The 24,547-nt window shown below is 33.9% G+C and overlaps 1 protein-coding gene across 1 annotated transcript; it reads left to right on the forward strand.

Moving 5' to 3' along the window:
- Nucleotides 1-1,038: 1,038 nt before the first annotated feature.
- LOC116139798 (sister chromatid cohesion protein PDS5 homolog A) lies at nt 1,039-24,475 on the forward strand. Its single transcript, XM_031425452.1, has 28 exons — nt 1,039-1,269; nt 1,910-2,143; nt 2,264-2,445; nt 2,905-3,025; nt 3,269-3,490; nt 3,668-3,884; nt 3,985-4,127; nt 4,228-4,385; nt 4,463-4,609; nt 4,682-4,730; nt 5,132-5,320; nt 5,766-5,939; nt 7,045-7,184; nt 7,846-7,972; nt 8,800-8,940; nt 9,095-9,163; nt 17,484-17,620; nt 18,632-18,737; nt 19,434-19,571; nt 19,671-19,864; nt 19,978-20,125; nt 20,214-20,354; nt 20,428-20,514; nt 20,620-21,090; nt 21,483-21,569; nt 21,850-22,598; nt 23,511-23,584; nt 24,107-24,475. The coding sequence occupies exons 1-26, from the start codon at nt 1,174-1,176 to the stop codon at nt 21,898-21,900; spliced, it is 3,969 nt and encodes a 1,322-aa protein (XP_031281312.1). The 5' UTR covers nt 1,039-1,173; the 3' UTR covers nt 21,901-22,598; nt 23,511-23,584; nt 24,107-24,475.
- Nucleotides 24,476-24,547: the final 72 nt, after the last annotated feature.

A 24,547-nucleotide genomic window follows, 5' to 3' on the forward strand; every position in this document is an offset into this window, starting at 1 on the left:
CTTTTTAGGAAACTTAGTAAAATAACCCCATCACTTTGGGAGAAGGGGTGCCTTTGAATAAAACGGGTTGTAATAATTATATTTAATCATCTGTTTATCAAATATAGGAATATGCAAAGTGATAAGACAACCCTAAAGGGTTGGTCTGAAGGTCAAGGATGTTTTCTCTCTTCCTTGAGTTATTGGCTTCAAACATTGAGATCATCAACCATAATAACATTGTGACTTACTTGATCCTTGGGGCTTATAAGGTGTTAAATGAATTTTAAAGATTAGTTGAAATACGCGTAAGTTGGCCTAAATACCTCAATTACCACCAAAAAAAAAAAAAAAAAAAGAAAGAGTTAAATCTTGTCTAATGTTCGAAGGTCACAGAAGTTCATGACCTGAGACAATAAAAAAGTTGACGATTGAAGCCTTGGTGAACAAAAACCATAAATTAACATATTATAGACCACCATCTTTACATTATGGTATTTGAATCATTTGAAGAATGGACTTTAGCAAACAACATATTAAAGCATCGAGTTATGAACATTTTAATTCTTGAGGACCAATGAAAGTGAATTTGACCTCAAATTTTTAAATAAAAACTAATTAGTGAAAGATAAAGTTGATTGTTAATGAATAAGTGCCACATATAAACATCAACTCATTTACCTTTCATCTTCTTCATTTCACCAATCTCTGAAAGTTAGGTATGGTGCCGAACTAAGAGCAATAATTTACGATTAATCTTTTATTTTTTGTTTTATTATTATTTTTATTGTAATAATAGGATAAAAAGATGATTAAGGGTATTTCAGTATTTTGACATGATTCTAACAGATTTAGACGGTAAGGAAGTAAACGTCACCATCCTAAAACTGTTGGATTAAATGTAACCATCACTTGAGGATGGCGTGTATTTTAAACTTTTAAGCACCCCAACCTCATCAGGCGCGTGAACACGCGCACAAAAGGCGGGATCCTGCCCGCTTAAAGCACTTTCTCTCTTTCTCAAATCTCCCTTCACTCATTTCTCTGCTCTCACACTTTCCTTGCAAATTTCAAACACAACACGACAAACCACTCCCAGAACCCCCTCACTCTCCACTGAAATCAGTAAATGCTTAACCACTAACCTTAAATTTAAAATAGGGTTTCTTCGTTTCTTCATTGCAAAAGAATCGAATGGCCGAGTCACCGTTGCAACTCATCTCCGAAATCGGTACCGAACTAGTTCAACTTACTCGCTTCAACAAGAGCGTATTTCTCAAATTGCTCAAAGTGAGCCATTCTTCCTCATATTGGTTATTGTGTATTTTTATATGTACATAAAACATGCGTAAAATTCAATTCAGTTTTGTTATAATTTTGGAGTAACTAAGCTTCGTGACTTGTTAATTTGTAGTTGCGGGTTAATAAATTTAGAGTGGTTTAATCCGAAGTAGTTGTTACCGTGCAAATACAGAAAAAAAAAAAAAAAAATTCAATCCAATTTTTTCCTCACATGCGGTTTACAATTGTGAAAATGCTATAGACTCGCTGATTAAATGAGTGGAGTGACAATCTTTGGTGGCTACCGCTTATCATGTAAGCCATAAATAGATTCAATTAATTTCTACCGCCTATGTATTGTAATGGTGTTGGTTTGATAGACGATGAAAATAGATGTGGTATGTGTATATGTAATCAGTTATTGCGCTTGGAGTGGACTGGGATTCAGTATTCCTTTAAGCTGAATGTAATGAATTTGTAACCATATATTGTTTTTAGGAGTTTAGTTTTCATGCTGCACATTACTAATGGGTATTCTTGATAGAGATGTTTTTATGATGTCTATAAGGTGAGTTGAAATTCTTTTGGTAGCAACTTGTGATGTAATTATTTTTCTAGTTATCTATGCTTATAGAATTTTCTTTTGCAGCAAGCTGTCAGTGTTTTGTCAGAAATTGAACAGCCTGTAACACTGGAAGCTTCCAAAAAGCAAAAGGCTCTAAAGGAGCTAGAAATTGCCACAAAGCCTCTGAGGAAATCTATCCTTAAGCATGGCCTGATTCGAAAAAATGATAAAGAAGTTAGACTCTTTGTGGTCATATGTGTCAGTGAAATTTTTCGGATCTTGGCACCTGAACCACCCTTTGAAGATAAATATCTTAGGGTAAAAGTTTTTAAGCACGAGTGTGTTTAGTTTGCTTTCCTCTACCTAAGTGGCAGAATTATTGTTTATCCTCCTCTGCTTTCTGCAACTTGATTTTTGTATTTTTAATTTAAATTTCAGGGATTTTTTGAAGTTGTTGTTGGAACTTTTAAGGAGCTGGGTGATACTGCGTGCCCCTTTTTTTCGAGGAGGGTTAAAATATTAGAGACTGTTGCTCGATGTAAATGTTTTGTGATAATGCTGGATATTGACTGCAGTGATTTAGTTCTGGAAATGTTTAACAACTTTTTCTCAATTGTGAGGTCGGTTTCTTTTCTCTCTCTTTACTTCAATTACTGAACTCACCTTTGTTTAAATTTTGATCCTTGCTTTATCAGTTGACCATTTGTTACTGCTGTTCATTTTATTCACTTGGTCTCTTTCATCTTGATGCATTAGACTTGGGCGTACCCAGAATTTGACATTTAGAACCAGCTTAATTGTATTAATTCCTTGATTTCTTAATAAGTTGCTTTTATCTGATAATAGCCTTCACTGAATTTGTTCAAGATTTACAGTTAGAGAAATATTTTAGGATAAAGCTTTGATCATACAAATTTCATAATATTGGCTTAAATTTTAATCTTTTTATTTTGCTGTTGCATTTCGTGTACCACGGGTATCCTCTGTAGCTTTGTTGCAGTTTAATTTGTACTTAAATAGTTTCCTTGTCATTTTCATTTTAAAACAATAATGATTGCCTTATGTTTCATCCCCTGCAGTGAACATCATCAACCATGTTTGGTTAATGATATCTTGTCTATAATGATGCATATTTTGAATGAGGAACCTTCTCTGCCGCTTCTGGAAGTAGTTTTGCAAAATCTTGTAAAGCAGGAAAAGGTAAAAGTGTCTGTTTACACTGTCCCTTGGGGTGCAGGACCAACATAAACTTTGCTTTGTTCCAATTTTATGGACATGTTTAACACACACACACACACACACACACACATATATATTTTTGTCCTCCTTGTTTTATCTTGTTGATTCCTGTTAGTGAGAGTATTTTATGCAAATAGCATGAAATTTCTTTTTGTTGGTTGAAAATTGTTAATACATTCTTTTTGTTGTTTCCCTCCATCACAGGGTGCACCTTCTGCTGCTTCACAGCTTGCTGTTTCTGTCATTCAATGTTGTGCAGAAAAACTGCAGCCCTTTGTTTGTGGGTTCTTAACATCTTGTTTTCTGGACAGAGATGCCACATGGAGTGAACTCAGAGAATTGTATCATGAAATTATGTTTAAAATTTTTCAATGTGCTCCTCAGATGCTTGTTGCTGTCATCCCAAACTTGATTCAAGAATTATCTGTATGGCTTCCCTCTTTTCTGTTTTCAACTTTTTGTCTTGTCTATTACTTAGCATGGATTGAGCATTGTGGGTCTCATGCACTTCTTTTCAAACTACTGCTTTTTGTGCTCTTCTTTCTCATACTAAGAATTGTGTCCTTGTTTGTGTGTTTACTAAATCTTTGAATTTTCATGTAGATTGATCAGGTTGATGTCCGGATAAAAGCGCTTAATTTAATTGGAAAACTCTTTGCCCTACCAAAAAATGGTGTTGCAGAAAGACATCGTGACCTTTTTGTAGAGTTCTTGAAAAGGTTCTCTGACAAATCTCCTGAAGTTAGGATAAGAGCTCTGCAATGTGCTAAAGCCTACTACTTGGCCAATCCATTTGGGGCAGAATCTCATGAAGTTCTCAGTAAGCCATTCAGGATGCCTATATATTTTTGAGTCCAGTTTCCTGATTCTAGAGTCTTGAAAATTTGATTATACATCTATATTTATAACTTTATTAGCAGCTGCCCTTGAAAGTCGACTGTTAGACTTTGATGACAGAGTGAGAACAGAGGCAGTGATTGTTGCTTGTGATCTTGCCAAGTCTAACCTGAAATTTCCACCTGACCTAATATTTAATGCTACTGAGAGACTTCGGGATAAGAAGGTAACTACGCTGTGGAAAGTTTATGATTTCACTAAAATGCTGAAGCTTTCTGACATTCTTTTATGGTTTTTCATTATTTTATTTTTATTTTTAAATGAAGATAGCTGTTAGAAAAAAGGTCTTGCAAAAGTTGCTGGAAGTATATCGAGATTATTGCAGAAAGTGTTATGAAGGCCGCATGACAATTTGTGATCATTATGAAGAAATTCCATGTAAAATCCTGATGCTTTGCTATGATAAAGATTGCAAGGAGTTCAGGTATGCTCATGTGCAGCCTCTGGCTGACCAAAACCAGTGTTTATAATGTCTAATGTAGTTAATATTCACACATGCAGGTCCCAAAACATTGAGCGAGTTCTTCTGGAGGATTTATTTCCCGTTCTTGAAATTGAGGAGAGGACAAGGCACTGGGTTCATTTATTTTCTCTTTTTGAGCCACTTCACATGAAGGCATTGAACTCTATTTTATCTCAGAAACAGAGGTATTGGTATATGGTTATTGGTATGATCTGGCTGAAAAGTGTTTGATTTCTTACAAGTTCTAATGTTTTCAGGTTACGAACTGAAATGCGATGTTATTTGTCTTTACGAAAGAAAGAGAAGGTATAGTTTTGAATGTTTAAAAGTAATGAGAGGACAATATTCTTACTTCATATTATAATTGCATTTTAGCCCTTGCACTATTAACAGCTGTTGGCAAACACTTAACTTTATAGTGATGTTTATGTCTATAAAGCCATATGCCTAAGCAATTAAATTAATGTTACCTGCAAGAGTTTGCTTTTTCACCCACCAAAATTTTCTTTCTTGGTAAATATTTGGGCTTTTTGGAGATTTATTCTTTGTGATATGCATTTGGATTTCCATTTTTTTTCCAATGATATTGTAAAACAAATAATTAGTGTTAATCGGTTATGCTCTAATAGTTTTGAGGTCTGCAGCTTTTTGGGTTTTAGTTTGTTCTTGGTTGTTTTGATTAATGAAGCATCATATATATGTTGCAGGAGAAATCTCCAGAAGAAACACAGAAGAGAATTAACAGTTTATTTATGAAAATGTCGGCTTCCTTTATGGATCCTTCTAAAGCAGAAGAGTGCTTTCAGAGGTTAAACAAGTTGAAAGATAATAACATTTTCAATGCTCTGGATGAATTATTGGATGAACTGACAATTGAAAATGCCAAGACTGCTAGAGTGCGTTATCTACTTGTTCCCTTCTTTAGTTTAATCAAATAATTTCATGTACTTCCCACATGGTCTTTCAGATATTTTTCTCATCACCGGCAGAGCACATTAAATTTTCCATATTGTCTTATTACATGCTTTAAATTCTTTTCATTTTGCATTTTTTGTCATTAGATAGAGTGGTCCAAGTAATATACAGAACAAGAATATCCTATTTGACTTATATCTTATTGCTTTCCTGAATATCTGTCAGGCCTATATTTGATATTTGCCAGAAAGCAAAATTTTATTTAAAGTGAAAAATTGTTTGGATTCTCACTAAGAGGATGGTGTTTTGAAATTGATGAACTTTAAAGTTCTTATGAACATTTGTAATATGTCATCCCCCATGTTTTTCCATTTCACTCAAATCTGCTTTATTCTGTACTTTAATTTCATGGTGCTTCTCTTTCAGGATAAACTTCTAAAATTGATAGGAGATAAACATCCGGATTTTGAATTTTTGCAACTGCTCTCCTCAAGATGCTTGTATATTTTTGATTCGGATCATGTTCACTGTATTGTGGATGGTCTTTCCAGCAACAGATTCAGAGATAATCAGTTGGAGGCTGCTCTTAATCTTCTTCTGGTAAGAACAACTGCTTGGTGGATCTAATCAGGTTCTTCCTTTCAGTTTTCTAAACAGCATCAAAGTTTACACTTAGCTTGGGATCCAACAGTTATGCTAAGTACTGAATTCAAAACCTAACCAAATAATCTGCATTTTATGCACTGATCAAGGATCGTCAGAAAGTGATAAATTCATGGAGAGTGAGAAATAAAATAAACTAAGTTTGAGTGCCTTGATATTGATAGCAAACTAGGTGTGTGGATCCTGAGTCGATCACTCATTCTTTAATTTTGTAATCCTTTTGTTAGATATAATTTTTTTTTTCAAGATTCTTTTTGGAAAAAAGGTTCAGATATTGATAACCAACTGTATGAGGGATATCATCATTTGTGATCATTTCATAATAAGTTAATAACAATGAATGTTGCAACTCTAATTTGAAGCCAGTATCATTGGAATAGTTGTAGACACTCCAGATGCATATAGTTTTGTTGTTGCTGCAAGATACTCAACTAGTTTTAGAGCCTGAATCTGGTAAAAGTTGTAAACAGAAATGAACTTGCTAGATTGAGAGGAAAACTATGGAGCTGTTCTTGTTGGGCTTGCACAAGAGTTATGTGTCTTTTGCATAGTATGAATCTATGGGCATGCAGTTTTTAGTTAATGGGTCTCTGACCTTGGGATTTGGGCCTTTGGTTGCATAAAAATGTGAGTCAGAGCATAAACCATTTTGCTTTGTGAAAATAATGGCGCAATTAGTTGTTGCTTGCTGCATCAACTTAGTTATACAATGTGCATTTCCTCTGCTGCCAATTGTTATAACTTTCACAGTGTAGGTTATATATTGGAAGAGGGCAAAATATTTAAAATTCTTTTGAACATCAATAAGAAGAACAGGACTGATTTTTGACAAAAATGTAATCTTAAATATTTTACTTAAGAGAAGAGTGTAGAACAGAACATCGAGTTTGAATGAAGCAAGTCATGTGAGGCAGCATGATTTTCAGGGGGTGTAATGGTATTTCAACAAATTTCAAGTATACTCTGTATGAAGGTTACTCCTGAATAAGTATTATAAATTTGACTTGATTGCTAACTGCTGCTGTTATTTTACCTGATGTAGGCTATTGTCAGTGTGTTTCCTTTGCTTCTGAGAGGTTCAGAAGAGAAGTTCCAAAAGTTGCTAAAAGGGAATGACATGATTAATGATAAGCTGATTGAAGTCTTGGCAAAAGCCGGCCCTCATATTTCTGTCAAATTTAGGTAAACTTCTGGAGTCTTCTTTATATTGGTTGTGGTGTTTTTTTTTGTTAGAATGGTACACGGAGAAGTATGACTATGAAGGAAGTTAGTTGTTTATGCTTTTTCTTCTATATATTTTTGTTTAAGCCAAGGCTTGAATGGTTTATGATGCTCACACTGTTGGATGAAACATTTTAGTTGTTTATTTTTTCATCTTCTGAGAAGTATTTATCTTTTTTATTTGTAATAAGGGTTTATCATACTACTATTTTTCTTCTTGGTTCATTTTTGAGCAACCAAAATTGTTGGGGAATAGGTTTCAGAGGTACTTTTTCAGCTTAACCCTCTCCCATCCCTTGAATTCCTACTGTGAAGGCAGGATTCAATCTTACCTCCTTGATATGACATTAAGAAATTTTAACAGATAAGCTAGCTGGGCTTTAAAGAATAGAGCTAATCAATGCTGATAATAACATTAAACACTTCTTAAGAATATAGTCTTTTAACCTCAAAGGTATAGGCAAGGTTATGAATGATCACATATATTTTTATTATGTTTCTTTTTGGGGAACCTTTTTCACATTTTGCTTCATTGAGTTTAAAGCTCATTTTGGGTTTGGTTTTATTTTCTTAAAGGCTCTTATTTACTGTATGATTGTATATCTATTTTGTTTCTGTGTAGTGACATTTACCCTTTGTTGGAGGGGTTGTGTCTTGAGGGAACTCGTGCTCAGTCCAAATCTGCTGTTTCTGCAATTGCTTCATTAAGTGGCACTTCTGGGCAACTTATTTTCACAAACTTATGCAAGGTGTACTATTCTCAACTTCTTTGAATTAATTGCTATTGGATGTTATTTTATCTATATATTTTCCACTCCTAAAATCTTGCTGCATTACACTTATTCCTATTTTATATATTTTGCTTAGTGTTGATCTGGCTGTACCATTGTCTAAATTGCTACTACCTCTTGAATGTACTTTTCTTGATATTTTTGAATGGTGTTGCGATTCTTATGAAATATTTCTTATGTGGTTACATGTCATCTCTTATGCTACTAAAAAATCCTGAGATTTGCTTCCTTTTGATGGCAAGTTTTAGTTGGTGGCAGTTTTTGGGGTTTGGGCAAGCTGTTGGTGATCTGTATCATGTATTTCTTACTTGATTTTCGAAGAAAGTAAAGGAAGATGAATGACAATTCTTTTTCAACTATATCCTTCTTTAGGGAACCCACTTTCCTTTATAATTTCCTCTATATGTTTGTTGTTTACACTCCGTTACTTACTCTTCAATCAGAATGATAGCATGCTTTCCTTTAATTCTGTAATTTGTTCCTATATGAGTCATGTATTGTTCAATGTGCATTGATTAGATGCTCCTCCTCAAAGAAGCAAACTTTCTTTACATTTTTTAATATAAGTAGGTTACAGAAAACTTCTAAGGGTGCAGCTCTCTTTCTGGCCTTTTGCTAACACCATTCCACTATAGTTTTATATGGAACTTGTCAAAATGTTTTTTCTGTTCTTGTGTGTTTCAAATGCCCAGCGATTTATTTAATTATTTTTGCTGATTTTGCAAGCTCATAGAATATGCTTGTTTGAAACAATAATCTCACTTCATTTCTGTCTATCTCTTCAGAGACTTGTGGAGTCTCTACATAGGGGGCAGAAAATTCCAACTGTCTTGCAATCATTGGGTTGCATTGCACAATATTCTTTCTCAACTTTTGAAACTCAAGAAGAAGACATCACACCATACATATATAAAAACATTATTCAAGTAAGTAAGATATGTCAACTGTAATACATTTCCGCTTCTATGTTTTCTACTTTGCTATAGATCAGTGGATGGAGAGATTGTTGCAGATTTTCACGTGTGTTTCATATGCTTGTTAATAGTTGTGTGCTGAACAGTGTGAATTTTATCTGTGCAGGTGGAACTCTTAGATGATCTAGCTTTATTCAATGAGACTTGCCAGTCTGATGCTTCTTGTGATTTGAAGGTCAGTTTTGGACCATGGAAGCTAAATTCTAAATTATTAATTTTATGTGTATTGTTAAAATATGATGATTTTTTTTTTTAATCTGGAGAGTATTATACCTATCAACGCCTGGACTATCATGCGTATGGTTGGACATAATCTAATAAAACATGACAAAGTGAATGAACATGGGACATATGATATTCAAGCAACTTAAAAATTTGTCAGCATATGATATTCAAGCAAGTTAAAAGTTGTTAGCATATGATATTCAAGCAAGTTAAAATTTGTTCATAGATGGAAAAACATTGATTCATTATGAAAGCTAAACAACAATCAGTACAAAAAGGAACAGTTTTTAGGTGTTAACTAGTAGTAGAGCCATAGATATCTCTCTGCATGGTTATTTCAGTTTTGTTTCATGTGTTTGGCAGATTTTTGGGCTCAAAACCCTTGTCAAGAGTTTTTTGCCACATTGAACTTTAAGTTCTTATGAACATTTGTAATATGTCATCCCTCCATGTTTTTCCATTTCACTCAAATCTTGCTTATTTCTGTCTTTAATTTCATGGTGCTTCTCTTTCAGGATAAACTTCTAAAATTGATAGGAGATAAACATCCGGATTTTGAATTTTGGCAACTGCTCTCCTCAAGATGCTTGTATATTTTTGATTCGGATCATGTTCCCTGTATTGGATGGTCTTTCCAGCAACCGATTCAGAGATAATCATTGGGCTGCTCTTAATCTTCTTCTGGTAAGAACAACTGCTTGGTGGATCTAATCAGGTTCTTCTTTCAGTTTTCTAAACAGCATCAAAGTTTACACTTAGCTTGGGATCCAACATTTATGCTAAGTACTGAATTCAAACCTAACCAAATAATCTCATTTTATGCACTGATCAAGGATCGTCAGAAAGTGATAAATTCATGGAGAGTGAGAAATAAAATAAACTAAGTTTGAGTGCCTTGATATTGATAGCAAACTAGGTGTGTGGATCCTGAGTGGATCACTCATTCTTTAATTTTGTAATCCTTTTGTTAGATATAATTTTTTTTTTTCAAGATTCTTTGGAAAAAAGGTTCAGATATTGATAACCAACTGTATGAGGGATATCATCATTTGTGATCATTCATAATAAGTTAATAACAATGAATGTGCAACTCTAATTTGAAGCCAGTATCATTGGAATAGTTGTAGACACTCCATGCATATAGTTTTGTTGTGGCTGCAAGATACTCAAGTAGTTTTAGAGCCTGAATCTGGTGAAAGTTGTAAACAGAAATGAACTTGCTAGATTGAGAGGAAACTATGGAGCTGTTCTTGTTGGCTTGCACAAGAGTTATGTGTCTTTTGCATAGTATGAATCTATGCATGCAGTTTTTAGTTAATGGGTCTCTGACCTTGGGATTTGGGCCTTTGTTGCTAAAAATGTAGTCGGCATATACCATTTTGCTTTGTGAAAATAATGCGCAATTAGTTGTTGCTTGCTGCATCAACTTAGTTATCAATGTGCATTTCCTCTGCTGCCAATTGTTATAACTTTCATTGTAGTTATATATTGGAAGAGGGCAAATATTTAAAATTCTTTTGAACATCAATAAGAAGAACAAGACTGATTTTTGACAAAAATGTAATCTTAAATATTTTACTTAGAGAAGAGTGTAGAACAGAACATCGAGTTTGAATGAAGCAACAGTCATGTGAGGCACATGATTTTCAGGGGTGTAATGGTATTTCAACAAATTCAAGTATACTCCGTATGAAGGTTACTCCTGAATAAGTATTATAAATTTGACTTGATTGCTAACTGCTGCTGTTATTTTACCTGATGTAGGCTATTGTCAGTGTGTTTCCTTTGCTTCTGAGAGGTTCGAAGAGAATTCAAAAGTTGCTAAAAGGGAATGACATGATTATGATAACTGTTGAATCTTGTTGATTCCTGTTAGTGAGAGTATTTTATGCAAATAGCATGAAATTTCTTTTTGTTGGTTGAAAATTGTTAATACATTCTTTTTGTTGTTTCCCTCCATCACAGGGTGCACCTTCTGCTGCTTCACAGCTTGCTGTTTCTGTCATTCAATGTTGTGCAGAAAAACTGCAGCCCTTTGTTTGTGGGTTCTTAACATCTTGTTTTCTGGACAGAGATGCCACATGGAGTGAACTCAGAGAATTGTATCATGAAATTATGTTTAAAATTTTTCAATGTGCTCCTCAGATGCTTGTTGCTGTCATCCCAAACTTGATTCAAGAATTATCTGTATGGCTTCCCTCTTTTCTGTTTTCAACTTTTTGTCTTGTCTATTACTTAGCATGGATTGAGCATTGTGGGTCTCATGCACTTCTTTTCAAACTACTGCTTTTTGTGCTCTTCTTTCTCATACTAAGAATTGTGTCCTTGTTTGTGTGTTTACTAAATCTTTGAATTTTCATGTAGATTGATCAGGTTGATGTCCGGATAAAAGCGCTTAATTTAATTGGAAAACTCTTTGCCCTACCAAAAAATGGTGTTGCAGAAAGACATCGTGACCTTTTTGTAGAGTTCTTGAAAAGGTTCTCTGACAAATCTCCTGAAGTTAGGATAAGAGCTCTGCAATGTGCTAAAGCCTACTACTTGGCCAATCCATTTGGGGCAGAATCTCATGAAGTTCTCAGTAAGCCATTCAGGATGCCTATATATTTTTGAGTCCAGTTTCCTGATTCTAGAGTCTTGAAAATTTGATTATACATCTATATTTATAACTTTATTAGCAGCTGCCCTTGAAAGTCGACTGTTAGACTTTGATGACAGAGTGAGAACAGAGGCAGTGATTGTTGCTTGTGATCTTGCCAAGTCTAACCTGAAATTTCCACCTGACCTAATATTTAATGCTACTGAGAGACTTCGGGATAAGAAGGTAACTACGCTGTGGAAAGTTTATGATTTCACTAAAATGCTGAAGCTTTCTGACATTCTTTTATGGTTTTTCATTATTTTATTTTTATTTTTAAATGAAGATAGCTGTTAGAAAAAAGGTCTTGCAAAAGTTGCTGGAAGTATATCGAGATTATTGCAGAAAGTGTTATGAAGGCCGCATGACAATTTGTGATCATTATGAAGAAATTCCATGTAAAATCCTGATGCTTTGCTATGATAAAGATTGCAAGGAGTTCAGGTATGCTCATGTGCAGCCTCTGGCTGACCAAAACCAGTGTTTATAATGTCTAATGTAGTTAATATTCACACATGCAGGTCCCAAAACATTGAGCGAGTTCTTCTGGAGGATTTATTTCCCGTTCTTGAAATTGAGGAGAGGACAAGGCACTGGGTTCATTTATTTTCTCTTTTTGAGCCACTTCACATGAAGGCATTGAACTCTATTTTATCTCAGAAACAGAGGTATTGGTATATGGTTATTGGTATGATCTGGCTGAAAAGTGTTTGATTTCTTACAAGTTCTAATGTTTTCAGGTTACGAACTGAAATGCGATGTTATTTGTCTTTACGAAAGAAAGAGAAGGTATAGTTTTGAATGTTTAAAAGTAATGAGAGGACAATATTCTTACTTCATATTATAATTGCATTTTAGCCCTTGCACTATTAACAGCTGTTGGCAAACACTTAACTTTATAGTGATGTTTATGTCTATAAAGCCATATGCCTAAGCAATTAAATTAATGTTACCTGCAAGAGTTTGCTTTTTCACCCACCAAAATTTTCTTTCTTGGTAAATATTTGGGCTTTTTGGAGATTTATTCTTTGTGATATGCATTTGGATTTCCATTTTTTTTCCAATGATATTGTAAAACAAATAATTAGTGTTAATCGGTTATGCTCTAATAGTTTTGAGGTCTGCAGCTTTTTGGGTTTTAGTTTGTTCTTGGTTGTTTTGATTAATGAAGCATCATATATATGTTGCAGGAGAAATCTCCAGAAGAAACACAGAAGAGAATTAACAGTTTATTTATGAAAATGTCGGCTTCCTTTATGGATCCTTCTAAAGCAGAAGAGTGCTTTCAGAGGTTAAACAAGTTGAAAGATAATAACATTTTCAATGCTCTGGATGAATTATTGGATGAACTGACAATTGAAAATGCCAAGACTGCTAGAGTGCGTTATCTACTTGTTCCCTTCTTTAGTTTAATCAAATAATTTCATGTACTTCCCACATGGTCTTTCAGATATTTTTCTCATCACCGGCAGAGCACATTAAATTTTCCATATTGTCTTATTACATGCTTTAAATTCTTTTCATTTTGCATTTTTTGTCATTAGATAGAGTGGTCCAAGTAATATACAGAACAAGAATATCCTATTTGACTTATATCTTATTGCTTTCCTGAATATCTGTCAGGCCTATATTTGATATTTGCCAGAAAGCAAAATTTTATTTAAAGTGAAAAATTGTTTGGATTCTCACTAAGAGGATGGTGTTTTGAAATTGATGAACTTTAAAGTTCTTATGAACATTTGTAATATGTCATCCCCCATGTTTTTCCATTTCACTCAAATCTGCTTTATTCTGTACTTTAATTTCATGGTGCTTCTCTTTCAGGATAAACTTCTAAAATTGATAGGAGATAAACATCCGGATTTTGAATTTTTGCAACTGCTCTCCTCAAGATGCTTGTATATTTTTGATTCGGATCATGTTCACTGTATTGTGGATGGTCTTTCCAGCAACAGATTCAGAGATAATCAGTTGGAGGCTGCTCTTAATCTTCTTCTGGTAAGAACAACTGCTTGGTGGATCTAATCAGGTTCTTCCTTTCAGTTTTCTAAACAGCATCAAAGTTTACACTTAGCTTGGGATCCAACAGTTATGCTAAGTACTGAATTCAAAACCTAACCAAATAATCTGCATTTTATGCACTGATCAAGGATCGTCAGAAAGTGATAAATTCATGGAGAGTGAGAAATAAAATAAACTAAGTTTGAGTGCCTTGATATTGATAGCAAACTAGGTGTGTGGATCCTGAGTCGATCACTCATTCTTTAATTTTGTAATCCTTTTGTTAGATATAATTTTTTTTTTCAAGATTCTTTTTGGAAAAAAGGTTCAGATATTGATAACCAACTGTATGAGGGATATCATCATTTGTGATCATTTCATAATAAGTTAATAACAATGAATGTTGCAACTCTAATTTGAAGCCAGTATCATTGGAATAGTTGTAGACACTCCAGATGCATATAGTTTTGTTGTTGCTGCAAGATACTCAACTAGTTTTAGAGCCTGAATCTGGTAAAAGTTGTAAACAGAAATGAACTTGCTAGATTGAGAGGAAAACTATGGAGCTGTTCTTGTTGGGCTTGCACAAGAGTTATGTGTCTTTTGCATAGTATGAATCTATGGGCATGCAGTTTTTAGTTAATGGGTCTCTGACCTTGGGATTTGGGCCTTTGATTGCATAAAAATGTGAGTCAGAGCATATACCATTTTGCTTTGTGAAAATAATGGCGCAATTAGTTGTTGCTTGCTGCATCAACTTAGTTATACAATGTGCATTTCCTCTGCTGCCAATTGTTATAACTTTCAGTGTAGGTTATATATTGGAAGAGGGCAAAATATTTAAAATTCTTTTGAACATCAATAAGAAGAACAAGACTGATTTTTGACAAAAATGTAATCTTAAATATTTTACTTAAGAGAAGAGTGTAGAACAGAACATCGAGTTTGAATGAAGCAAGTCATGTGAGGCAGCATGATTTTCAGGGGGTGTAATGGTATTTCAACAAATTTCAAGTATACTCCGTATGAAGGTTACTCCTGAATAAGTATTATAAATTTGACTTGATTGCTAACTGCTGCTGTTATTTTACCTGATGTAGGCTATTGTCAGTGTGTTTCCTTTGCTTCTGAGAGGTTCGGAAGAGAAGTTCCAAAAGTTGCTAAAAGGGAATGACATGATTAATGATAAGCTGATTGAAGTCTTGGCAAAAGCCGGCCCTCATATTTCTGTCAAATTTAGGTAAACTTCTGGAGTCTTCTTTATATTGGTTGTGGTGTTTTTTTTTGTTAGAATGGTACACGGAGAAGTATGACTATGAAGGAAGTTAGTTGTTTATGCTTTTTCTTCTATATATTTTTGTTTAAGCCAAGGCTTGAATGGTTTATGATGCTCACACTGTTGGATGAAACATTTTAGTTGTTTATTTTTTCATCTTCTGAGAAGTATTTATCTTTTTTATTTGTAATAAGGGTTTATCATACTACTATTTTTCTTCTTGGTTCATTTTTGAGCAACCAAAATTGTTGGGGATTAGGTTTCAGAGGTACTTTTTCAGCTTAACCCTCTGCATCCCTTGAATTCCTACTGTGAAGGCAGGATTCAATCTTACCTCCTTGATATGACATTAAGAAATTTTAACAGATAAGCTAGCTGGGCTTTAAAGAATAGAGCTACTCAATGCTGATAATAACATTAAACACTTCTTAAGAATACAGTCTTTTAACCTCAAAGGTATAGGCAAAGTTTTGAATGATCACATATATTTTTATTATGTTTCTTTTTGGGGAACCTTTTTCACATTTTGCTTCATTGAGTTTAAAGCTCATTTTGGGTTTGGTTTTATTTTCTTAAAGGCTCTTATTTACTGTATGATTGTATATCTATTTTGTTTCTGTGTAGTGACATTTACCCTTTGTTGGAGGGGTTGTGTCTTGAGGGAACTCGTGCTCAGTCCAAATCTGCTGTTTCTGCAATTGCTTCATTAAGTGGCACTTCTGGGCAACTTATTTTCACAAACTTATGCAAGGTGTACTATTCTCAACTTGTTTGAATTAATTGCTATTGGATGTTATTTTATCTATATATTTTCCTCTCTTAAAATCTTGCTGCATTACACTTATTCCTATTTTATATATTTTGCTTAGTGTTGATCTGGCTGTACCATTGTCTAAATTGCTACTACCTCTTGAATGTACTTTTCTTGATATTTTTGAATGGTGGCGTGATTCTTATGAAATATTTCTTATGTGGTTACATGTCATCTCTTATGCTACTAAAAAATCCTGAGATTTGCTTCCTTTTGATGGCAAGTTTTAGTTGGTGGCAGTTTTTGGGGTTTGGGCAAGCTGTTGGTGATCTGTATCATGTATTTCTTATTTGATTTTCGAAGAAAGTAAAGGAAGATGAATGACAATTCTTTTTCAACTATATCCTTCTTTAGGGAACCCACTTTCCTTTATAATTTCCTCTATATGTTTGTTGTTTACACTCCGTTACTTACTCTTCAATCAGAATGATAGCATGCTTTCCTTTAATTCTGTAATTTGTTCCTATATGAGTCATGTATTGTTCAATGTGCATTGATTAGATGCTCCTCCTCAAAGAAGCAAACTTTCTTTACATTTTTTAATATAAGTAGGTTACAGAAAACTTCTAAGGGTGCAGCTCTCTTTCTGGCCTTTTGCTAACACCATTCCACTATAGTTTTATATGGAACTTGTCAAAATGTTTTTTCTGTTCTTGTGTGTTTCAAATGCCCAGCGATTTATTTAATTATTTTTGCTGATTTTGCAAGCTCATAGAATATGCTTGTTTGAAACAATAATCTCACTTCATTTCTGTCTATCTCTTCAGAGACTTGTGGAGTCTCTACATAGGGGGCAGAAAATTCCAACTGTCTTGCAATCATTGGGTTGCATTGCACAATATTCTTTCTCAACTTTTGAAACTCAAGAAGAAGACATCACACCATACATATATAAAAACATTATTCAAGTAAGTAAGATATGTCAACTGTAATACATTTCCGCTTCTATGTTTTCTACTTTGCTATAGATCTGTGGATGGAGAGATTCTTGCAGATTTTCACGTGTGTTTCATATGCTTGTTAATAGTTGTGTGCTGAACAGTGTGAATTTTATCTGTGCAGGTGGAACTCTTAGATGATCTAGCTTTATTCAATGAGACTTGCCAGTCTGACGCTTATTGTGATTTGAAGGTCAGTTTTGGACCATGGAAGCTAAATTCTAAATTATTAATTTTATGTGTATTGTTAAAATATGATGATTTTTTTTTTTAATCTGGAGAGTATTATACCTATCAACGCCTGGACTATCATGCGTATGGTTGGACATAATCTAATAAAACATGACAAAGTGAATGAACATGGGACATATGATATTCAAGCAACTTAAAAATTTGTCAGCATATGATATTCAAGCAAGTTAAAAGTTGTTAGCATATGATATTCAAGCAAGTTAAAATTTGTTCATAGATGGAAAAACATTGATTCATTATGAAAGCTAAACAACAATCAGTACAAAAAGGAACAGTTTTTAGGTGTTAACTAGTAGTAGAGCCATAGATATCTCTCTGCATGGTTATTTCAGTTTTGTTTCATGTGTTTGGCAGATTTTTGGGCTCAAAACCCTTGTCAAGAGTTTTTTGCCACATCGAGGATCTCATGTCAAAAGGAAGATTGATGAATTGCTACATGTTTTGTCAAAGATGCTCCTAAGGGCTGACACTTCTGATGCTCTCCTTTTATGGTATGATTTTTTAAATCTTTGGGGGTTTTAGTCACCTTGACTTTTGCTGACAGAGCCTTTCTTTCGAACACTTTTAACTTAGTATTTACTGGATCTTAATTTTCATTACAAGTTATAGCTGGAGTTCTATTCATATTTTGATGTTTGAACACTAGAGTTAATTCTTCTGAGAAAACAAGTATGCTCTAGTCTGCATGAATCTTGTTTTTTTCAAATTGCACATATGAGGATATATTGGGTTTGGTAGAAATCAGTAGGTTTTAATGATTAATTGCGATTCATGAATGTTTAGTGCTTTCATTTGCTGTTATAGTTGTGCGAAACTGGGAAATGAGTCATAGCAGTGTTGTGTTTGGATTCTTACTAGGATCTCATAGGATGTCATAATTTCTTTTTTGTTAAATATTGGAAGGATATTGGCTTTATTTGTTGTTGGGATCCATTCTTTTCCCTTAATATCAAAGTGGACTGGCTATTTTTGAGTCTCATTCATTTTTTTATGGCTTGGTGTTTCAAACTAAGCCAAATGTCATGTCAATGCTGGAATAGAGTTTGGTTATATGCAATTCTATGTCATGAGAAGTTTTTATGCCTGGGTGTTTGATATTACACATTTATAACGTAATTAAATATTTGATATTCATGAATTTTGAGTTGATAAAAGTATTAAAGGAGGATGTAATATTTACTTTCAATGATGCATGATTCTGAACTCCTTAGACATAGCTTTTTATGGGAAAAGATGGTGAACAATATCTGATCCTTGGCTTCTCAATTGTGATTAATTGAATTATTTACTATAATTAAAAGCATTTAGCTGCTTATGAGAAAAGAAAAGGAAATTTTCAGCATAAATAAGGAATTGCACTTCTAAGGATGCCTCACTTTCCAAAATTATGTTGCATTTTTTAATGTTGTTAGTATCATGGCTTAGGTTCTTGACAGCTTGCTTTTCAATATATTAGTAGACTTATTTTCTGCTTATGCTTGTAATTATAATGGGTTATGCAGTGAAAGTTTAAGATTAGCTGCTGCAAAATCTGTCCTCCGGCTTTCAAGAAGATGGGACTTGCATATTTCGCCAGAGATTTTCTCTTCTACAATTTCAGTGGTCAAGGTAAGCATGTTTATTTGTGCATGAATAGATCAGCAGGCTAAAGAACAGTTGTAAATATTTTTATGAAGCTTCAGTTTTATTGGCTTTAGCTTAGTTGTGATAAGCCTTTTTAATACTAGTAGGAAGTTTATCTCAGATTGACTGTTGCATATGGATTTTTAAATTTATAGTCTATATGGTGAACACTTCACAACAACTAAATGTTTTCCAATATAGATTGGTAGATAAAAGGTAAGAGAAAAACATTCCAATAGGACTATGTTCAGGCAGCAGTAATGGAGGTTTGATACTTAGCTTTTTTTTGGTTGTTATTTTATTTTCTTTCAAAAGTTTCATCTTCTAATCTTTGTCGTTTTGTAGTTTATTCCTTAAAGTTGATTGCTGATGTCTGTGGCAGTACATGTAAGCCAAATGTTGAGGTAGCACAAATTCTTGATCTAAGAAAATGTGTCTCTGCAGAAGGGCTCAAAACATCTGTATATCTCAAAGTAATTTTTATGAATGTGTTTAAGAAAACCATTGTAAATCAGGTTAACTTACTACAAGACTATTACCTCTTGCTAGAAATTTGCATTGATTGCCTTTGATTTTCTTTTCTACTTGGCTTTTCGTGTATAACTTTTTTATTCAGTTCTCTCTCTCTCTCTCTCTCTCATAATATAATTTATCATTCTGTTCATTCCTGCCATGTTCCAGGACCTGTCTGCATCTGCTTGCAAATCATTTCTTCATAAAACGTACAAGTGGCTAAAGGCACATCTTCTACCCAGTAGATATGCATGTGCTTTTGCATTTGCCAGCTCTGATTGTCCGAAGGATATGCAAGATGATGTTGTATGTTTATATCTATTATCTATGCAAATATATTATATTATGCTTAGTTATTCCTGCTGTTGCTTCTATTAGATTTGTATTCTGACTTCTTTCTTTCAGTCCAATTATATGGACAAATTCATCAATCAATACATTAGAGAAGCTCGAATTCGCCAGAATTCTGCAGTGCAAGGGGTATCAATTACTGATTACCCAGCATATGTAGTGGTATTCTTGATCCATGTTCTTGCACACGATAAGAACTTCTTACTTGAAGACTTTCAAGATGAAGGGAAGATTGCTAAGTTTTTTTGGTAAGTTTACTTCTGCAGACAGTTTTTCTATTTTGGAGGATGGATTACCTAGTTCGTCATGTGAATGTAATTACTAATAAGGTGATGCTACTTGGAATTATTTCTATCTGCAGTCCACTTTTTTCAATACTGAAGGCATTAGTCAATGCTAGTATTGTTGACGGTGACACGGATCTTGTTAAAGATGCTATCTTATATTTGCTTTGTATCTTTCGTGCTATTAAAAAAGCCGAGGATGCTGTTGATGCTCAGAAAACTCCTGTAAGCATTGTGTTTCCTCAGATGTCTTTTTCCCTCATGATTTTTTGCTTTATCTTATGTTTGATTGTGAGGTTCTTGTACAATGCAGAATTTGCACATTCTAGCGGACATTGGAATCTCCATTGTGAATGAATTAAATCATAATGGCATGCCTTCCTCACGTGCCCCTGGACTGATTCTTTTGCCGTCATCATTATATCAAATTAGTGTTGCTAGGAAGAGTGAAGAGGCAAGCTCTCAAATTGATAAAATTGTGAAACGTGAATCATTATAATATGTTCTTATTTAGTTGTTATGTGCAGGCTAGTTTAAAACATATTTCTCAGCGCAGTTCCGGACAAAGTTTTGTTGAGCGAGTAGTTCATATTTTCAAATCTCATTTTTCTCTGGTATGCTAGCAAAAGCTGCCTTTCACTGTGTTGATCATATGCTTATCATTCTGAATCATTTTCTGAACATTCTTTTTGGTGAAAATTGTTTCTGCTATATTTCAGACTTTGAGGAATCATTTTCCTAAACGTAGTCAAAGGCGTCAAGTAGGTAGCAGAAAGCCAGCTATCACTCACAGCGAATTGGACATGGTGGTGGGCAAGCAACATGATTTGCCAACATGTGCAATGGAGCCTAAAAACAAATATGTTGAGAAGGAAACCAGTACAAGATGTAAACAGAAAGTGGCTCATTCCTTTACTGCACATGTAACGAGTGGATTGCTCAATAAGTGTTTTACTGCAGAGGAGCGCAAAAATGATGCAATTAAAAGTTCTGCATCATTTCTGGAGAAAGGGCTACTTTCTTCCTGCGATTCTGTAGCTATGGAAAGTATTACTGAATCACAAGTTTTATCTCAGAATAATGAAAAAAGTGCTGATTCTTTGAAAGAGAATATTGCGCTGGTTAGTAGTTTTACTGCTGAACCTTCAAAATACTCCACGGCCAAGTTCAAGGATCCTTGCAGTTCAAAGGTATGATTTAATGAGTTAAATAATGGATCAGGGGGCATGAAATTCTACTTCAGCAATCTTCCATCCCAGAATTTGTTCCTGATTATGAATATCTATCTTCTGAATTTGTGAAAGTGAATCATCATTTGACAGACAAGTATAAACATTTTGTGTTGCTGTTTTATTTGAACAGAAATAGTGCTTTATATATATTAAGAAACCACTTGACCCAAAAGTTTAAGCTATGGGGTGAGGGTTCAACATTAATATTTTTAGTCTAACAGGTCATTTTACATGAAATGTGAAAATGATTGCATAGTAGGATCGAATGAGAGACATGCATTTTTAGACTTTCCTTCTCTCTCTGTATTTGGCTCTGATTCACAGTTAATATTGCATTTCCGAATTTGCAGACCACATATGATGGTTGGGAGGTTAACTTATTATGCTTGGACAGTGAGGACTGTGTGACTAATGGTGGTGACTCCTTGTCAGAAAGGGTAAGAGTAAAAACATCAAGACTTCTTAATTGGTTTGCAACTGTGAATTTTTAATATAGCTGCCTGGGATTCAGAGAAACTGGATCTTTTGTGGAATTTATAAAATCCTAATTCTTAATTTTAAATTATTATTCAATTTATTTTCTGATTTTTGATTGTTTCATCAATTTCAATCTCGATAAGGCTATGTTTGTTTTTTAATCAATGATTTGTATATTGCAGTCAAGTGTTTTATCGATTTCACTTGTTATTTGATTCTCTGTTTTCTCTCTATTGTAAGGACGCTTTGTTGGAAGAGGATTCAAATACCATTCATTTACGGCATGGGTGAGTTCTTAATAATCTCTCACTTGAATTTTACAGGCATGTTAATGGGATGGGATCTCAGTAACCCTTTTCTGTCACATAATGGGATGGGAATCTCTCTCTCTCTCTCTCTCTATATATATATATATATATATGCAAGTGCGTGTGTGTATATATATGTGTATTATTCTTGTAATTTCTGTCATATTTATCTCTTCCTCCCAGTTAAAAGGAGAGATTTTTCATTTTTTTTTAATTTTCCCTGTAAGTTCTATTTTGTCATAACTCGCCATTCTCATAGTTATGTTAATTTACCATCTCTTCCCCTGTGCCCAAGTAAGCACCAAATAGTTCTTGCTGCTTTTTGTAATAATAATCTCTCAGTTTTAGAGAATCCTTCCTCTTTAACCACATTGGAAACTTTGAACATATATGACCTGAGATTATTACCTAAGGACATTAGTTTGATCTTTGTGGGTTTGCATTACTAGGAACCTTACACCTTCATCATTAAAGGCATTTTTATCATTTTTATGTATCATTCATTGTACTTGGTTGTCTATAAGCTCAGGTATATCAGTTCCAGTGATTGTGTGTCACATTCATCTCTCAGTAATCTGAACAAATCGGTTGATACATTTGGGGATGCTGCTGCCCAAGAGCAAAAAACTTCATCAAAACGAGAGTGTGGAAAGTTTTCTAGCAGAACAGTCACTTTGGCTGGTAATAATTTGTTCATTTATTTATGTATCCTCAAATTTCCTGTTGTCTTTGGCAAAAGTAGGTTGCTTCTTGTATGGTAATTTTTTTTTTATTTTTTGATATGGACGTGCTATTATCATATAAATTTTTCTTTCGTCATAAGGAGGTATAAAAAAGGATTCAAAATCTATATCTATTGTTTTATTCATCTTTATTTTAAAGCTATGCCAACATATTATAGTGGTTGTTACATCTCATACATTTGGTTTTATTTTTATTGCAACAAAAAATTTGGTTTTGTGGGAAGTTTTATTGCTGTGGACCTCAGTCTAATGCATAAGCCACTTCGCAACTCTTCTGTGGGATGATAGCACATTGCCTCAATACTTCCTGGGATGGTTGATATACCTAAGAACCTCTGTAGAACACAAACCCAATTGTTAGGCACCATTGATAATAATAGGTTTTTTCACTCAGAATCCTTTATGAGCATTTTTTTTTCTTCAATTTTTATATTTATGAATATCTTACTCTGGTTTGCTAGCCAAATTATTAGAACATGTTTGGATGGATCCTTTGAAGCCATAACATTGGCCTTTTAGTGGTTACTGTGATAGTTTTCCTCAACATTGCGCTTGCACCTATTATAGAAACTGATAGTGGTTCCTTTTAATCATGGAAACATAATCCAGTTTGTTATGCTTTACTTTCCAAGAGTAAATTATGCACACTTTGTGAAACTTATTTTTGTTTATAACTTATTTTTGTATTGGCTTCCAAATGTTCTGCGGTGTTCAATTGCTTCTGTTTCTTCTCTGGATCAGTCGCATGTCTTAATTCTTCTAAAGATACCATTCCACATTATCTGTATATCATCCCACTTTTAAGTTGATGATGATGCTTGAATTTTTTGTAATTGGTTAACTTCTGCAGCAAAGGGAAAGAGGGGACGAAAAAATTTGGAGGAGATGTCGGTCTCAGAAGTCATCCTTTTAAATGACGATGCTGTAAGCCTTACTCTTCTTTTTTATTTACGTTTCATATGCTTTGAGGAAATCAATCAAAGAGGCTGGATTTGTAAAGTCAATCCCTAATTAAAACCTTGTGATTTGCAATATTAAACTTATTATTTTGAATTAATTGTAGTTCTCTCCTTTTATGTTGAGATGCTCACAAATTGCTGACCTTTTTATATAGCGAATTACTCTGGTTCTGGTTGTATGGGTAAAAGTTAAAGGAAACATGTTAGTTTATGATATACGGACAGATATGATGCTTAGACAAATTAGTGAAATTTCTCAATATGCCAATAATATTCAATGGAAGTTCAGTGGTGCATGTTAGTATCCTTCATACTTGAGAACCCTCTCTTACAATTTACAATGTGAATCAGCAGTAACTTTAGGTGTTTTATTGGTATATTCTCGTGGCTGAATCTTAACCCTTTCCCACTTCCATGATAATAACCCTTTTATGATAATTATTTTTTTAGTTTCTTATCAAAATAAAAAATGTTTCACTCACTTCAGGGTCTCAGAAGAAGTCGGAGACAGAAAACTAAAGCAGCTGCCGTATAATATAGTTTTCCTTCTGTCAAGAAAACTACCTCTGGTTATTGGGAAACAGAAAAATTGTTTTAAGTTAGGATTATAACTAGCTGAGAAGTCAAGTTTGTTGACTCTTGGCTGTCGTCGGAGTAGATAGGTTCCACAAATCCCGCCTATATTTTTTCTTTTCTTTTTTTCTTTTTCAGCTTCTGTAAATCCTTTCTCTAAATTTACTTCTTGTACAGTCACTTCATGTTTTCATTTGTAGAAGGGAACATTGTATCTGGGCAACATTGATTATTATTAAGTTTCCACTTTCTCATTGGAGTTATTATATAGCATGTTGGAATCTATCCAGTCTCTTTACAGTTTGTTCAAATTCTATGTAATGGTACTAATATGACTGTTTTCTTTCATTACAGA

This window comes from Pistacia vera, unplaced genomic scaffold (assembly GCF_008641045.1).
Source record: "Pistacia vera cultivar Batoury unplaced genomic scaffold, PisVer_v2 Contig359, whole genome shotgun sequence".
NCBI lineage: Eukaryota > Viridiplantae > Streptophyta > Magnoliopsida > Sapindales > Anacardiaceae > Pistacia > Pistacia vera.

Coding starts and splice junctions, on each gene's coding strand:
- LOC116139798 (XM_031425452.1), top strand. CDS start 1,174: ATGGCCGAGTCACCGTTGCAACTCATCTCCGAAATCGGTACCGAACTA. Junction 4,731..5,131: donor CTTTACGAAAGAAAGAGAAG/GTATAGTTTTGA, acceptor TATATGTTGCAG/GAGAAATCTCCAGAAGAAAC. Junction 19,865..19,977: donor AAGATTGCTAAGTTTTTTTG/GTAAGTTTACTT, acceptor TTCTATCTGCAG/TCCACTTTTTTCAATACTGA.